This window comes from Malus domestica, chromosome 03, assembly GCF_042453785.1.
Source record: "Malus domestica chromosome 03, GDT2T_hap1".
NCBI classification, from domain to species: domain Eukaryota; kingdom Viridiplantae; phylum Streptophyta; class Magnoliopsida; order Rosales; family Rosaceae; genus Malus; species Malus domestica.
In genome coordinates, this window is record NC_091663.1 from 13,564,614 (window position 1) to 13,582,625 (window position 18,012).

The 18,012-nt window shown below is 36.2% G+C and overlaps 1 protein-coding gene across 1 annotated transcript; it reads right to left on the reverse strand.

Annotated features, from left to right (window-relative positions):
• Nucleotides 1–128: 128 nt before the first annotated feature.
• Nucleotides 129–8,017, reverse strand: LOC103424124 (pleiotropic drug resistance protein 2-like). Its single transcript, XM_029099887.2, has 20 exons — nucleotides 7,155–8,017; nucleotides 6,918–7,038; nucleotides 6,730–6,818; nucleotides 6,432–6,516; nucleotides 6,023–6,313; nucleotides 5,855–5,945; nucleotides 4,645–5,545; nucleotides 4,364–4,524; nucleotides 4,108–4,211; nucleotides 3,855–4,014; nucleotides 3,678–3,752; nucleotides 3,337–3,443; nucleotides 2,757–3,089; nucleotides 2,302–2,592; nucleotides 2,129–2,212; nucleotides 1,812–1,945; nucleotides 1,488–1,715; nucleotides 1,169–1,340; nucleotides 818–1,072; nucleotides 129–630 (listed from the first exon to the last, which is right to left on the reverse strand). The coding sequence occupies exons 1-20, from the start codon at nucleotides 7,520–7,522 to the stop codon at nucleotides 361–363; spliced, it is 4,320 nt and encodes a 1,439-aa protein (XP_028955720.2). The 5' UTR covers nucleotides 7,523–8,017; the 3' UTR covers nucleotides 129–360.
• Nucleotides 8,018–18,012: the final 9,995 nt, after the last annotated feature.

Genomic DNA, 18,012 nt, shown 5'->3' on the forward strand with positions numbered 1-18,012 from the left:
TTTTTTTTTCCAAAAGCACTTTTACAAAAAAATTTACCAAACACTCTGCTAATTTAGCCCTAAATCCCATACTACTTTGCTAATACCTTGTCAAAACACAGCACCAGCGTTGTTTTCATACCAACACATTTTTGAAAAAATGCACAACTTTTATTGAGTACTCGAAGAATAAGTAACTATACACATTAATTCAAGGTGAAAATGTATGGAAGCAAAACAAAAATTACATGATAAAAATATCCAAACGAAAAGGCAAACAACAAAACGAGTTTACATGTTTTTGTGATCGCTAACTGACTAGAGTATCTCATACGAATCTATGTAGATGATCTATTTCACATTTCTGCAGAGTGAAGTTGCTTATCTCCTTTGGAAGTTAAGGTACTTGATGCCGTACGCAAACATGAAGAAGAAGAGAAGGACCCAACCAACATGACCAAACACCACGGCGATTAAAAAATCTTCTTCATAACCCAAATAGTCCTTAAGGAACTGATTCACTGCTTTGGGTTTCTCACCAGGAATTTCGATGACCTTCTTAATATCGCCCATTTGAGATGCGAAGATGCCATAGATTGTCCAGGCGACTGGAGAACCCCAGTAGTACCACCTCCACCAGATGGGAATTAGCTGCAATATTGAGATTTAATTGTTAGGATTACAGTAGTAACAGATATGACCCCTAACAAGGTATATAAGATATAAGAAAACTCCGATGAGTAATGACTTCTAATAACAATTTGTTGCATGTTGTCCTTATAATTCATTTGTTCAACATTCTAAGGCATGAAAGTAAGAAGAGTAACTCATGACATACCGTTCGTGGGACGAGGAAACCAGAGAACAAGTTCCAGAAGCTCATGAAGAAGCCCATAACAATTGCAGCAATTTGGGGACCAGGAGTTAGGGCAACTGCCATCATCCCGTACATGGAGAAATATGTGAAGCACATGAATATGAAATAGTAGAAGTACAAAAATTTGTCCACCTTCCAATCGAACCCAATCATGCCATACAAAATAACGGAATACGCAAAGGTTTGGATTAAAACGTAAAGTGTCTCAATAGCCACCTGCAACACCAAAGTAATGAATCAGTAAACATTTGATTTGAACGCCCTGCAAAAGCAACCAAACACATAACCATGAGCATAGTTTCCAAATATTACCTGAGAAAATGCATAAGGCAACTCAGAATACATCCCAGCAGCTCTTTCACGGTAGAAAACTGTTCGTTCAACAGCAACAACCGATTGCACAGCAGAAGCATTGCCCGCTCCAAGGAAAAGAACAGCAGCATATCCTGCCCCCAACAGATTCATGATGTCTTGTTGTGTATCCCTGCTCACAAGTCAATATGCAGTTGAATATTATTTAACTGACAATTCTCAGAAACACAAATTTCTTAATTGGTGAAAACATGCAAGTGGGCCACAAAATCAAATTAAATTAAAGGAATGTAGGTGATCATAAAGTTCTTAAACTTACATTTTCTTTCCTTTGTTCCAGAAGATAATACCAAATATAACTCCAACGGAAATTGTCATGAAAAACCTAATGGCATTGTACTGCGAGTTCCTCCAGTATGACCAATGCTGTTTCCAGAAGCACGCTTTGCACTGAGTTAAAAAGCTTTGGGAGAATTGGGTGGGGAAGTGAAGATCCTTGGAGCCTGGTTGTGGCGTGCTTAGTTCCTTGATAAGTTCCTGGTTTCTCCTGAACATGTGAAGAAAAGACGTAAATTTTTTAACACAAACAGACAAGTGGATGGCTGACAGAAATGAAGAGACGATATGTTTACATGCAACTTACCTATAGAGATCAGAGTTTGCAAATATTTCGGCAAAGTCTACGTCATTTTGAGCCTCAACGGCAGCTGAGCTGACGTCTAACATCCAGGTAGCAGGATTGTAACCATCTTTGATCTTCGGAACCCCTGGAATAGCCTGCAAGATGTTTTGGATTAGTCAAACTTTTAACTATTAATTACCTTGCTATATAACAAGTTTTGCTGATGTTTGAAAATTTTTCTTCCTGAACTTTGCGTTAACCCCAAGTCAGGATTAGATCAAACGGAGCAGTTTGATCATTAAATGGAAATTAAAATGAAAGGTAGTGTAAGCACCTACCTCAAAATATTCAACAAGCTTGTGAGACCGGGCACCTAGAGGTCCAGCATAAATAACTTGTCCTCCTCTTTTCATTAGGAACAGCTGCAACGGAAAACAAAATCGAGGTGAAATATGGCACAAAAAATACTGAACAATGTTACAGATTTGATAGATTCGGGATCATATTATACCTCATCAAAAGCCTCAAAAATGTCAATGCTAGGTTGGTGAATAGTGCAAACAACAGTTCGTCCGGTATCCACGGTGTTTCTAACAGTACGCATAACAATAGCAGCTGCTCTAGCATCAAGACCTGATGTCGGTTCATCCATAAAGATGATGGAAGGATTAGCAACCAATTCTACAGCAATAGTCAGCCTTTTTCTCTGCTCAGTTGAAAGCCCATTAACTCCTGGAAGTCCAACTAAAGCATTCCTCAAGGGATTAAGCTCAACCAAATCTATGACCTCATCAACAAACATCTACAGAAACAGAAAGAAAAATAAAATCTTAGTCAGCTACATCATGTATGTCATCATGTTCTTTACAAGTAGAAAAGACAATTGTAGTAAGATTGAATTCCAAGTGACTGGAAATTGAATGGTAGAACTACTCAGAATCAAATTGATTAAAATAAATGACATACCTTTCGTTTATCCTTCGTGACATCCTTGGCAAGACGTAACCAGGCAGAGTATACGAGAGATTCATAAACAGTAACATATGGTGAATGAATGTCATTTTGTTCACAATAGCCGCTGACCCGAGCAAATGTGGCTTGGTTCTTTGGGTATCCAGAGATGGTAATACTTCCTTCAATATACCCACCAGTCTTTCTTCCGGCTAAAACATCCATCAAGGTTGTCTTTCCAGCACCACTGACACCAACTAATGCAGTCAGAACACCCGGCCTAAATGCACCACTAACATCTCGTAGAAGTTGGAGTCGAGTCTCTTCAATCCCTTGGCTCTTCATTTCCTGGTAAGGAACACAAATATTGTCACCAAGGAAAGTCATATCAATAAATGTAAGGCAAAGAAGAATCATATTAGGCCAATGACATGTGTTTGCCATCGGATGATAGATTGCAAGACTAAAACAGTCACTTCTTGACTAAAGAGCAGAAACTCATTCTTCATTTCGGTTAATGCCTTGTTGATGTATAAGTACTCATTTTGACTTCTTGAAATTATATATCAAAGAAAATAGACACAAAGTTACTTACAGGAGGCATATCCACATAGTAGTTCACATGGTTGAAAGCAAGTGAAAGGGGCTCGAAGGGTAAAACCATTCCTTTTTTGGCTTGATTTCTCACTTGCATATCAGTACCTGTCATTAGTCATTATGTATTAGACAATGAGTATAATTTGATAGCAAAAATGCTGCTCGAGATGTAAGTTTTATGCAGTAGGTTTTGTAGTGCAGCCATGGTTGGTATAATGCTTATCTCGCTAATACATTGTTTTTACAGCCAGGTGTGGTAAATAGATGGATGAGAGTTTGAGTAATCCAATATTTACAATGCATATGCAAATTAAGATCCTCAGGAAATATAACACTTACCTTCTGGATTGGGTTGTCCCTTCCTCTTATTTTCAGAGTCGTCAGTAGCGATTAAGGTTTTATTATCAACAATTGCTGCAATTTAGTTAAAAGAGAAAGCAAATAATCAGAACTTAAACCAATGATCATGGTTTACTAGTACCAACGAGTAACAAAGATTGAACCTAATTCACTTACGGTCTAAGAAGGTCAATGCTGCAACAAAGAGAAGATTAAAAAGAATAGAAAACCCGAAAAGCGCCCCAACACAAATCCAAAACCAAGTCTCCGTGGTAAACAGGCCTCTTCCCGCCAGAAGGACCTTTCCAACTGTGTTTTCAGTGGCGTTGAGGACAGGCTGTGCAAAGGAATCACACAATTTGTTATTTGTTAAGCTCAATGTTAATATTACCGTACAAGAAGAACTCAACTGAGATTTGATAGAACTTACAGTGCTCCATCTTTTGTCAAGAAATTCATTGATGGCAATTGCATTTTGTCCATACATCATAGGTGAAATATAGTAGGTCCATAGCATCCACGACTCGAGGTCATCTGCACACCAAAATGAGAATATTGTGAACATTTCAAATCATCAGAAATAAACTAAAACGTCAACACTTTGTTGATTCAAACATGATAATGATAAAAGTATCAAGCTGATATATGCAATAACTTAGGTTGGCAATTATAGAGAGATTTCATACTTTTAGAAACAACAAAGCCTCCTAGGACAAACACTATTAGCAATGCAAAGGAACCAATAGTGCTTGCTCGAATCTCTGATCTTCCAAGGCCAGCAATGAAACGGAAGAGTCCGAGTGCCATTTGATGTATACCGAAGTAAGCCAAGAGCTGTTTGAAGAACCTGAACATATTGTACATACGTCAAACAAAAGAATAGCTAGGATGTCTATCTTTCATTATTCATGTAGCAAAAGGAAGAAAAAGTTTCCGATAATAATAATAGAGATAAATTAAAGCTTACCTACTGGGCTCAGGTGCAAACCCAACGGTATAGTATGTCAAACAGATCCATATTAAAGATTCCATAAACGAAATGGGAATTCTGGTTAGCCAAATGGGCAAGGCAAAAGCCCATCCAGGGTAGAATAAGGCATCCCTCTGTTTAAAGAACACCGGAAGCCTGAAAACTGTCATTGAAAGCTCTGCCACTCCATTAAACATGACGTTAATGAGACTGAAAAACAATGCTCCCATGAATTTTGCCGAATCCCCTAACTGCCCAGGTTTCATTTCTGTTCTGAAGAATACAGTGAAAGTAATTGTAGCCATGATTGCTATCTGTACAGTCTTGAATATGTACACAAATGAGTTACGCTTCATCAGCAACCATTCCCTTGCAAAGCATGCCTTGAAAAGCTCCATACTGCTTATTCCATACTTTTCCTTCACCAAGGCAGCAGGATGGGCTGTTCTTTTATCATACGGAACTCTTAGGTCCTCAGCAAGACGTTGGCCAACATGAAAAGTGGCGAAAGCCTGTGCAAAATCAGCTACAGAGACATATCTGAATGGTTCGTTCTTCTTAAACCAGTATTGTTCTTGATCCTTCTTTGAGGTCACTTCTTGCAAGAAATCTGCGACACCTTTTCTGTCCGGGCATCTGAACCCCATATATTCGAAGAATTCAAGTACATTCTCTCGTGGGCCTTGGTACACAATCTGACCCTCAGAAATAAGGATAATGTCATCAAAAAGATCATATGTTTCTGGTGCAGGCTGCAAAAGAGAGATGACCATTGTCACATCCAGAATGTGAACCATCTGCCTCATGAACTTGACAATCTGAAAGGTAGTGGAACTGTCCAGCCCCGTTGAAATTTCGTCCATGAAGAACGCTTTCGCTGGTCCAACCAACATTTCTCCTGCATTATGGGAAGCGACTTCCAGTTATAGTTACAGGCAAATGTTTGCAGATGAAATATCATTCCTATTATTCCAATATGGATTAAAGAAAAATTTTGAGAGAAAAAAAAACACCTTTTGAAAATAATGGCATTGGTTCCTAGGTTTCTAGTAAATCAAAGTGAAATACATTTACACACGCATTCAGCCTGAAATATCATGGTCAACATACTATACACATTCATGCTTAGAAACACATTTGAGAGCAAAATCATTGCCTTTTCTTTTAGTTTATTGTTTTCAGAGCAATATGACATAGAATCTCATACCAGTTGTGACGCGTTTCTTTTGTCCACCAGATATGCCCCTTCTCATGTCATCACCAACAACGGTATCAGCACAAATATCTAATCCAAGTATCTGACAGAAGAACAAAAAATATTTAGGCTTGTACAATAAGAGCACAACAACACATTCTTATGATTGAATTTACAAACCTTGAGAACGTAATCTGTGATCAAACTCGTCTCCTGGCCAGCCAAAGATGTTGCTTTCATGAATGCATCGATTTCAGGGTCTGGTTTGATACCAGAATCTTTCTCCCGTCTAGACAGCTCTACCAGCATATCGTACCTGGTTCCAACTCCCAGGCAACGTCCGGAAAAGTCCAACGTTTCACGAACTGTCATCTCACCATAATGAAGATCATGCTGGCTAATGTAAGCAGAGGTTCTCTGAGGCACAAATTCCACAAATTCATGGCCACAGTAGGTCACTTTTCCACTTACCTGTTCATAACCCCAAATTGTCAGCACGTATATATAAAAACAAAAAAGGGAACATGTAAGTGCTCGTCTGCAATAGAAAAACCCAATAAAATGTAAGGAGATAGAGAGGATTACAAACCCTTAGATCCTTATCAAGTTTGCCCGCAAGCGCTTTTAAAAGTGTTGTTTTTCCTGATGAAGGAGGTCCCAGAAGCAGTGTCATCCTGGAAACAAAGAGACCAAGCTCTTAAATGTTGTTGAGCAAAGACTAGTATGTTCCTTTACATCTTTCTTCTGTATGAGCAACTAATTTCTTTTGAAGAAACTACTTTGTGTTATATTTTCACAGGAACTATTGTTTGAGATCTTATTGATGCGGAAAAAAACATCACACTAGTCCAGTAAAGCGATTAAATATGCAAAGATCTTGAGCATACCTCGATGGCCTCACGATGCCGCTCACATCTTTGAGAATCTGAACATTTCTTTTCTTTGATGGTACGAGTTTAAGCTTTCCAATTATTCCCTATTCACATTCATAGAAATTTACAAATCCGTGAGTTCACCATAGAAATTTAGAAATAAACAATGAAACTTTACTATCAATAGATATTATGTAAAATACCTCTATCATGTTCAAGGAAGAATTTAGCAGTGTTGGAAGTGCTCTGCTGCCAACATATGCATCTCCCTCTATTGATAATTTCTCAAATCTAACCTCAACTTTAGGCACATCAATCCCAACCCTGTTTCCAATCAACCAAAAACATTCAAAATCCAACCCGATTTTCGCCAACCAAACAAGCAAAGTATAAATATATCAGAACCCCAATTCAACAAAACCAGAAAACAAATCACAAACCTTTCATTTCTGGCTCTCATTCTCTGCAAGAACTTTTCATTGTCATCCTCCACAACCTTAAGTATGTTTTCCATCAACTGCTTCTTATCTTGCTCCCCAAGATTCGCCGTATCGATTTCTTCAGTCAAAACCCTCCCATTGCTCATGGCCTGCCTCAGCATCCCTCTCCTCATCCTATCATATGTGGGCAGCCTCTCTATGGCCGCCCACTTGAGCTCCTCCTCCTCATCTAACACCTGCTGCCGACCGCTTCGCTGAAAAACGTCCGGCGCGTTCCACATCTCCCTCACACTCGCAGACCGCCAGCTCCCCCGGCTGCTGGTCTGCCGGGATAAGTCCTCCCCGGCAAGCGCTGTCGCTATAGACATGGTTGCTAGCTCGAAAAACCAAACAAATCCCCCTCAGCTCAATATTTCAGAAAATGGGTTGATTCAAACAGCCAAATCCGGCTGACCCAATTCCAGAAACCGATTGAACTCACTACTTTTCTTCCCTCCTAAGAAAACAAAAATTGAATCAATCCACACAAAATGTACACACTTAAATTTCCAACCCTTTATTTTCTTCACCAAGAAAGTATTTTTCCACTCCTGTGAGACTCAAAGAAGAGTGCTTTTGGAGAAGAAAGAGGGGGAGGTGATATTTTCTGGGTTGAGATTTTGGTCTTGGTTTTATAGAAAAAGTGCGCCATCGACGAAGAAAAAGCAGAGGAAGTTCATGCGAACCTGCAAACAGCCACCTTTCGCAAATATTTTTTTAATTATTTTATGCTTTGAAAATTCTTGCCTTCGTTTCACTTTTACAGGAGAAGAGTCGTTGGTCAAATTGTGACTACTTTCCAGAATTTAATCAATAAATTAACATAAAAAGCAAAATATCACACGCTGTCGCTTTATTGCTGTTGAAACTTGAAACAACGAGGCACTTCATATTTGATATTTGATACCCTTCACTTTAAGGTCATTTTCAAAATAAACCCTCGTATTTTAATTATGTTCATTTTGTACCTTACTGCATTTAATTATGTTTGATCATTCATTTAAATTGATAACGTTGTGAGCATTTTATATGGACTATTGTGTCAGTCTCTTGCGCACGATACGATATTTATTAAAATAAATCTTCAATTTTATTAAGCATTATACATCACAAAAATGAATAAGTTGATACAATTTTAAAATCTCAAACGAGAAAATTAAAACTTTATAACTTGTTTTGAAAAATATCAAATTTAATGTGTGAACTAATTGAAAAAAATGAGTGTGCACCTTGGTGGGGAATAGATTATTGCCGATCTCTCTTCCCGATATTTAAAATTCAATAACACTACCGTTTGTAAAAACAATAAAATTACCAAAACTGTGCAATGTTGGGTTGGAAAGGGGATACGTGGCGATTGAGGAAATGGTGTTCAATTATTTAATACGGAAAAGTGTGCAATGTTGTCAAATGCTGACCAGCAAAATGGATGCTTCGATGGACACAATTTCCACGTTTTTAAAATACTTTTTTTGTGGAATTTTCTTACCAACTTTTTCGGAAACGAATCATTTTAAATATATTGGAAAAGAATCATTTTTGGGAAATAAATAAAGTGCATTTATCGAACGTGTAGACATGAAATTCATATTAAAAAGTGAAAACTGGGTTAAGCAAAGCGTGACTGCGTGGGGGCCACTACATAGTTAAACTTCCACTTATATTGGATTCATCAAATAACGAGTAATGCTATACAGACTGAATTTGTATACAAAATTTTATAAATTAAATAGAGTAATGTTAGGAAAATTAAATTTATAAACTAAATTTAGAAAATAAATAACATCAAAGTTGGTGATTGAATTATTACTTAAACGTTGATAAACGTGATCATTTTTTATTGATAACATATCTTTTAGTTTACAAATTTAGTCTTCCTAGCATTACTCAACTAAATGATATGACAATTGATTATTGAATTATTACTTAAGCATTGATAAACTTACTCATTTCCTAATAGTGACACATCATTTGATTTCTAAATTTTGTCTACAAATTTAGTCTTCTTAGCATTACCCTAAAATAAATTAGCAAAATTCAAACATAATGTTAACCTTGGTTTATATTTGTCTCAAATCTTAATCATCTTGTTTGGGCGATCCTCACACTCTAGACTTGCAGAGAAAATCTACCATTTTGAACAAGATGGGCTTTAAAGATCTATGCGAATCTAAAGGGTTGTGAGTTTTAAGGTTGTTTTTTCGACTAGTATTTTGAATAAATCAGTTTCAGTTTGTTGGGTTTGTATTTTAACCTTTTGAAGAAATTTACTGGTGTTAGAGTCATAGGTCTTGTTTTCGCCCACAATTTCATATCAGATCCAAAATCACGATTATCCACCATAGAAACCTCAAACTCACATTGCCTTTTTTTTTTTTTTTTTTTGTGCTTTGATTTTTGGGTGTTTAATAGTTTGGATATGTTCTTCTATATGAGATGAACTTGCCCTCAAATTTTCATGCAAAAAAGTGCCACAATTTAAGAGAAATCACAAAACCAAATTCTATGTATTTCCTAAATCTTAGTTTTTACAGCAGTTTTACGAGATGATTTTGAGGCATCGAGGGTCTCTTTTCCTTTTATTTTTTGCACGGGTTTTTATTTGTAATCTGGACAAGTATCAAAGAACTAGAGTGTAATCAATTGGATTTCAGGTTTTTAAAAGACCTTTTTAAGTGATAGATTTCAAAAGATTGTAGAATCCTTACAACTTTCAAATGGATTTTCAAAGATTCTTATGAACTTTGATGAAAGATTTGAATGAATTTTGAGAGATTTCTTGTTATTTAAAAAATTATTTTTTAAATAGAAAATAAGATTAAAAAATGAAAAAAAAAAATTTGAAGACTTTGCCTAGTTCTCTCTAGTAACCCTAAGCCTCTATGGTCCTCCACGAGTAGAAAAATTTAATTACAAATTAATAAGCTGCCCAAAATTTAACTTCCGCCGTAATCATTCATGAAAGCAAGATTTAGAAGGATTCAAGATGTGGGTAGATAAAATCGTTGGGTTGAGGGCTTCCCTGACAAATCCACCCATTAATGTAAAATGTCTTGCCATCCAAGATGAACTGAGTCTCATTCCTGCCCACAAAACTCTAACTTCGTTTCGTCGCAAAAATTCGACCCCGAGTTACTGAAAGACATATGGATGAAAGCCACACACGACGTGAATCCGATAATTTGGTAGAACATGTCATTTCTTGTCGCCACAATTTTATTCTCCTTTGCAGAGGACAAGATCATCAACAGCCCCAAAGTTTAATAATTTGATTGTGGGTTAGAATTAATCTCACCAGGAAGGATTGAATTTGAAAGTTACATTTGCAGTGGATAATTTGCTTGAGCTAATTACCTTTGCGTCTACAGGGGGTTCTACACCTCCAAAATGCAAGCTAACAAGAAGAAAATAGTACGTTTATGATCTACTTTCATTTGGATGATCATGAAAGTTGCCCTTCTTTTCTTCGTTCAATTCTTAACTTTTTTGAGTTTTATCAAAAACATGAGTATTGAATTTGTGAAATTAACTGGTACTCAGATGAGATTATGATCCTCATAACCCAGTTATGAACACCTAAATCCTTATCTTGCTAAGAAATGTATATTGATGTCCTGATATATATACAAGTGGAAAAGGAAAGAGAGAAGTTTATGCAGCAAGTGTTGAGGAAGGTCTGAGGACATGTGTGGAATGCGGTAGAGAAATCAGAGTAATCATACATATGTTATTAGCTAATCATGCATGCTTATTCCGGTGTTGTACTCGCCTCAGGCCAAGGCCAATTTCACATGTATGTTCACATCGCACCGATACGCACACCTTATATTCATTGTAGATGTCAGTCTGTACTAGACTGCAATAGGCAACGTCTTGTATGTGACATGCTTATCGTCATCTTCACATGATTGTGACACTAGAGTGTAGATAATTTATTACAAACAGCCTGTCTCATGTCAAAATATCTTTGTGTGTCAACATATGTCGATGAGTATTTGATATTTTATGTTTTCATTTCATAGATAATGTGATTTACCGCGTTAGTGAAATATTGCTTTTTACAGTACTTGTTTCCATACTATACGTAGTTTGATATGTTGGAAACTAATACTTGTTTTATAGTTGTTGCATAAATATCAACAATCAATGATAAATTTATATATGCTAATAAATAATTAATGCGATTGAATAATTCAACAGAATATGAACAAACCGAAATAATATTCAAACAGACAAACTGAAGATTGAGGCTTGCATACCACAATGTCCTTGAAACAGAAATTCCGTACCTACTCAGTGCTTGTAGTTCTATAGACGTCTGCTTCACCAGGATTCAACGATCTAAGTCAAGAATCCAACACTGGAAAACTAAACTTCTGGTGAATTTCTTTGTGGTTCTTTCAGTAAGAAGGTTTGGAATTGTAGAAGTAGAATTTGATTTTTCTGTGTACTAAATGTCATGTAGATGGATATATATATATAATATGTTTATGCCTATTCGCAACAGGTATGAGAATGAGATGCGTCTGTTGGGAGATATCTTCTCAGAGAGGTGCTTTGCTCTTTGGCATTCTTTCATCACTTCAGACTTCATCTGAAAAGATGAGTATGTTGATAAAAAAAAAAATTAATGAATTAAATCTGAAATTAATTAAAAATAATTAATTAAAGAATTTAATTATTAGAGCTCGTAAGGCCTATCTTTTGATACTTAATTGTATATTAATTAGCACACCCAAACTCAAGGTTTAAGCCCAATGTTACTCTCCAATGTCCAACACTTCAATCACTTTATACTAGGGAGAAAGCCTTATAAAGTGAGAGAACCTTTTGGTGGTGACCAATGTGGAACAATGTAGAATGAAGATTTCTACTCAAAATTTCCAACAATAGTGAAGGGTTACAACTTTAACGAAAACAATGACTTTGCGAAACTTTGCTTTTTCAGCTCACTCACCTTTGTATTTCGCCCCTCCATGATTTTAGTGGCAGAGCACTTGTGACGACGATGATTTCTGACAACGTTGACGTGTAGGAGGTTACTCTTGATGGTATAATGCTTATTTTACTTTTACTACTATTTGTCTTATGCTCTGACACTCACATGCACACTCTTGTTACAGTAATTTTTAGGTTTTAATTTATTCATATTTTTTCACATCAATATATTTTTTGGCTTCATTGCCTTCGAAGTGTCGGTCTGCACAACTCTATTCGGTGTCCAATTGGACATTCTGAATCAGAGTGTGTCAAGCGGGGTCATTTTGCTTCAACTTCAAGAGGAAAATAATGGCCTTGGCAAGTGAAGTCTAGTTTTTTTATTTTGCAATTAGATTTTTAACATGATGTAACTTTGTGAATGATCTTTATTGGATCGTCATTATGTTCGGGATATTTGGATTTTTATTTAAGAATATTGCGTTGTTGAACTTGAATGGCATGTATTTTGGCTGTTTATTATGCATGAGCGTGGAATTGTTGTTAAATTATATGTTTTGGTGCAAGTACTAATATATATTTTTATTAATCATTATTTTATGCAATGCAAGTCTCGAACATAGCGCGACATCACAAACCAGTACCTCCAACGTAAGTCGATGTAGAAATCAGGGAGAACATATTTTTATTGAAATTCTAATGCAACACGATGCTTATCTTAGACAATGATCTCGATCACATTAATTTGGGCTCTTTCATGTCAACTACCCAAGTAATCACTAATGATTCCACTATTGTAATTTGGAATTTATTTCCTTAAATTACCTTTACATGCTCTAGCAAGATACTACTGAGTCATTTAAAAGAACATTATTTCTCAATTTTAAGGGTTCAAAGATTTATTGTTGTACATTCACGTGTCTCCATGAATAAAACCAATGACATGGATAATGCACTAAGAGAAATACTAAGGAGACTCTACCAAAATGGAACTCTCTGCCATGTCATTGTTTTGAAACAATGTTTTATAATGTTGGTACGAGAATTGTGCCAAAAACATAAAGTGGTGGAAAGTTCCACTTTTAAGAGAATTTCCTTAGCATTTCTCATGCACTAAACAAGCCCTTGGCCATGATGTGTGTCACAAAGTCAATGACCTATTGTTGACCCTAGAAACTACCAAGCCTACGTGGCGCGCAGGCCGAGTAATCTATAAGCTAACTACGTCCTTCGGTGAATGCGGGGCGTGCCAACTCGTCGGCTGAGCTCGGCCGAGGAGTAAATTTTGTTGATGTTGCGTTGGGTGCGCGGCTGACTTCTGCGCCTTGCGATTGCGGCCGAGAAAGGAACACGTCTCGGCCTCTTGGGCTCTCGAACCTGAAGACAAGGTTACTATTCTTACGAAGTTCAATATCAAATTCGGCTTTCAATGTGCCGAATGTAATAACTGTAACACCTCACTTTGCCGAGAAGGCTGATGAGATGACCTCGACCAATAAGGATTCAGAAATCCTTCTCGACCGAGACTTGGATAGGTAATCAACCGTCCTCGCCGCAGTGATGTTGATGCCAACGGAAGATGCTGCGAGACCGGCTGATTCTACGGTGACAGAGCTATCTATGCCGACTTAAGATATCACCCGTTGCTTTCACAGTGCTGTTGATACCAACGGAAGATGTGTTAGCGAAAAAGAAAGAAAAAATCTCAAAGTTGTTGAGTTTGCGCAGGGCAGTTTTGTATTGTTTTTTGCAGGGGGTCCCTTCTTCCGTTGCCATTGCATATGTATTTATAGGACTGATGTACTTGCTTGGCACCGCTTGACTCTTATTTCAAATTCCCATATCTGACGTGACTTGATCTTTAAAGGATTTGATCTTTGGTGACGTGGCTTCACCACTTGCTTTCCTCCATCCATCTTCACGGAACCAACCAAAGAAATAAGCATTAAAAACCTAGCCTACCTTATCATCACATCACCAAAAAGACCTACGTTCCTAGGCTTCCTTTAAATGAATATTAAATTCATTTTATCTCATAATTTCATCCCATCCATGCATCATGCATGCATCTCAACAAACCATCTTGATCGATTCCGAGCTACGTGCTCAACAACATTTATCCACCATTTATTACCCACTTTTAAATGGATAATAGCAATAAAATACTCCGATGCTCTAATCTACCACACGTTTAAATCCCAAGAACCCCAAATTAAATTGAACTGTACTGCTCACTTTGAAGATATAATTTGCACCTCATCTTGTACAAGAAAATATCAAGATAATTTTTTAAACGATAAATATTATGATAAAAATCATAATATTATCCTTTAACAATAAAAATTATCCCCACTTTTCCATCCGACGGTTGAGAACTATGTTTACTTAACGGCCTTGATTACACGGGCCGATGGTGTAAATTTGGATCCAAACACCTATCCACAAGAAAATTGTGATGATCTATTAAGCACCTATGTATCTATTTTAATGTCACCACACAATGATATGAGATGAGTCATCATAAACATATAATACATACTGGTCTTTGCAGTTTATCAACGTTCACTTTACCTATTCTAAAGTTGAGGAGGGATCTACAGTTAAATGATTGACCCTTGATTTTGTTTTATTTACACCACTGCCATCATATATGGCTGGGTTGAAGGGTAATTATAAAAAATTAGGAGGGCAATTTGGGCTCTGTGTTTGGGGTTAGGGGTGATGTCGGTGTCACGGACAAGTTTGAGGTTTGTGGGTGGGTGTAGGATTTCAGGGAGAAAAATGGGGAGAAATTCTGGGAGAAAAAGGGATTGAGCGGTCAATTTGGGGAGAGAGATAAGAGAGCGTGTTTTGGGGATTAGATACCTGTACACAGTTGAACTTTTTGTTTCATCACTTTTTCTGGCGGTTCTTTTCCATTATTTCAGAAATTGAGGATCCATTTGAAAGACAATAGCAACGATTGAAATTAGGGTTTAGGTACTTTTAATCATAATCCATGCCTTATGTTCTCATAATTCATCATTCCAGCGTTGTTTTCTATCTTGATTCTTGCACTAGTTGTTACTCTTGAAAAAATCACGTAGAATTCATATGCTTTGGTATGGTTCAAAATGATATCATGTGAAGAAGTTTCATCACTGCTTTGATATCGTGACTTTCAATGTGCTTAAGAACTTATATGCAGTTGCATTTTTCTCTGCGCACTGCAGTTGATATCATGACTTTCAATGTACAAATTTGATGGTTTTAATTGTGGAAATAGGGTTGAATTGATTTTGTTATCAATTTAGCCCAGAAAAATTGAAGATTTTTTGTTTATGCATACAAGCTTGGTTTTTGAGTGGTTTTTGGTCAGGGAATTTATTTTGTGCTTATAGTTCATGTATTATTAAAGTTTTTGTTTAGTTTTATATTGGGTTGTGGATGCTTTGACAAAAGATGCTGCCTGAGATTTAAAGCATATGTGTGTTGTTTTTAATTCTACCATTAAAACTCATGTTGTCTGTTTTTAATATTTGGTGGTAATTTTAGGTGTTTAATTCTTCATGTAATCTCTGTGATCCCTAAAAGATGAATGTGAACATACAAGCTTGAATAACGCAACAAAAGCAAGATTAAATAATTATCGATGTCGTCAAAATCACTAAAACAATAAAAAAAATATGAAGTCTTACCTCATGTGAAGCTTCCGAAATATCGATTTCGTGTTTCATTCATCAAATTTTTTTTTCTCAATCAACATGTTTGTAGTTTCATTGATTAGAGTTTTGTTCAATAATGGAGGGTCGAAGGGGTTTTGATAGTTGAAGAAGATAAATATGTCGTTAAAAGTGATTTGGGGTGTATTTAGATTTTTTTATTTTAAACCTAATAAGGTCAAAATTGTCATTGCATAGTAGAGTAAATAAGTCATTTAATATTAAATTTTAATGTGGGTTGCATTCAACATTTTGTGGGGTGCTAATATAAAAAGCCAATATCTTTTGATGAATGAAATGATAATGAAATATGGTTAATACATTAAAATTAGGAAGAAAAAGAGAAATAATTAAAACATCAAAATATAATTAATAAATGAGGTGATTAATGTATCAAGAGACTAAAATTAGATTTTGATCTTAATCACGGTTTTAGTCTAAAGGCTAAATTGGATTAATGTCCTCGTGGTAATAGGGTAATCGGAAGATAATCCCCGTGGTTAAAACATTCGGATTTAAACCCAAAATTAACATTCCCATTAACCCACTCCATCTTTTTTCTAGATTACCCTATTAACATTTCCAAATAGTTAATTTAGCCTACAAATTAACTATTAATCCAATCAAGTAAATTAATCATTAATTTGTTGGCTGTTTTTGTTGGATTAACATTTCTTGATTGGTTTTAGAAATGATAAAATCTGAACCAGCCAACAAAATCAATCGATGGTTCAAACTAATTCGTTGAGAATCACACACCAATCAAGCAAAACAAAACCCAAGAAACATGAAAAGAGGAGCAGCAGGCAGACCTCATCATCATCCGCTAAAGAATTATCTTTGTTTGGGGTCTGATTGTTTTATCTGAAAAAGCAAACAATGAAGGGAAGCTGAAGAGAGAGATGAGAGAAAGGAACAGGATTTCTGAGGCATATATGAAGAGAACAAAGTGAACAGTGTTCTAGTAAGCACCATATTTTCAGTCGGCTCCAGAAGAAAGAGAGGCTCTGTACTTCTGTGACTTGAGTCGGTAAAACTATAGCTACAATGCAGGCTTGACGCCATCAGAAATCTTTATTTCTCACACTAATTATTTAAATTTGCTATTAATTTCTTTTATTTTGGAGCAGAAAATTATTAGTTAATTAACATGTTCCCTAACTATAGCTGTAACTGTTTTTTTTTTTTTTTGGGTAACAATAACTGTAACTCTATAATTTGGATGCTGGGATGCAGACAAATATCCATTTGGTTGCTCCAGGCCAAAAGTCTGGAGGGAATGAGAGAGAGACGGGATGCAAAGAAGCAGGCGGGGAGAGGCAGAACCAAAGTAGGAAAAAGACGGGGGTGGGGGTGGAAATGTTAACGGAAGTTGATATTAATGTTAATTTTGGACTTGAATTCTAACCGAACTTCACCATGAAGGTTTAAATCCAAAATTTTTCACCACGGAGCCTAATCTAAAAGTCATCATTGCCAATGATTAGAATGAAGTTTCCTATTATATTTTTTTTTATAAACTATAGTATGTCTCATGTACTATTCAACAAGTCTCACTTTATTCTTCTAACGTAGTGACATATTTGCACAAAATAATGAGCGATTGGGCCAAGCCACAAAATATACCTTTCATAATATATTGGTATGAATTTCATTATTAACGAAATTCAAACCTAATATTTTTCACTTATACCGAATAAATAAATCAAGATCATTGTTGACTTATTACAAAAAATATCTTCATTATTTTCTCGTGGATATCATTGAGTTTTTGTTGGAGATTAACGGACGTTGCAAGTTGGTGGATAAGTTGAGTGCGTAGCAAGACAAAGGCCTGAGAAAAGGATTGTATTGGCATGGTCCCATTGCTTAATTGATTTTGGAAGGTCCTTCATTGAGTGTGGGGGGCCACTACGTGTCCTTGTCTCACACTGCACAAGGGGGAATATGGTCCATTACTTGCAGAAGTTTCGGGTGTCACTGTTTTAGACAATCGTAGAAAATGGATAAGGTGGATTCTCTCCGATCCTCTATGTGAGAATTTTAAGTATCCTTATATATTAATCGTTCATTAAATATTATGTGATCAGTTTTCGTTAAATATTATTTATGTTTACTTTTAAATAAAAATTTAAAATAATTTATGACTGCACAATATACGATAAACGATTAAAATGTGA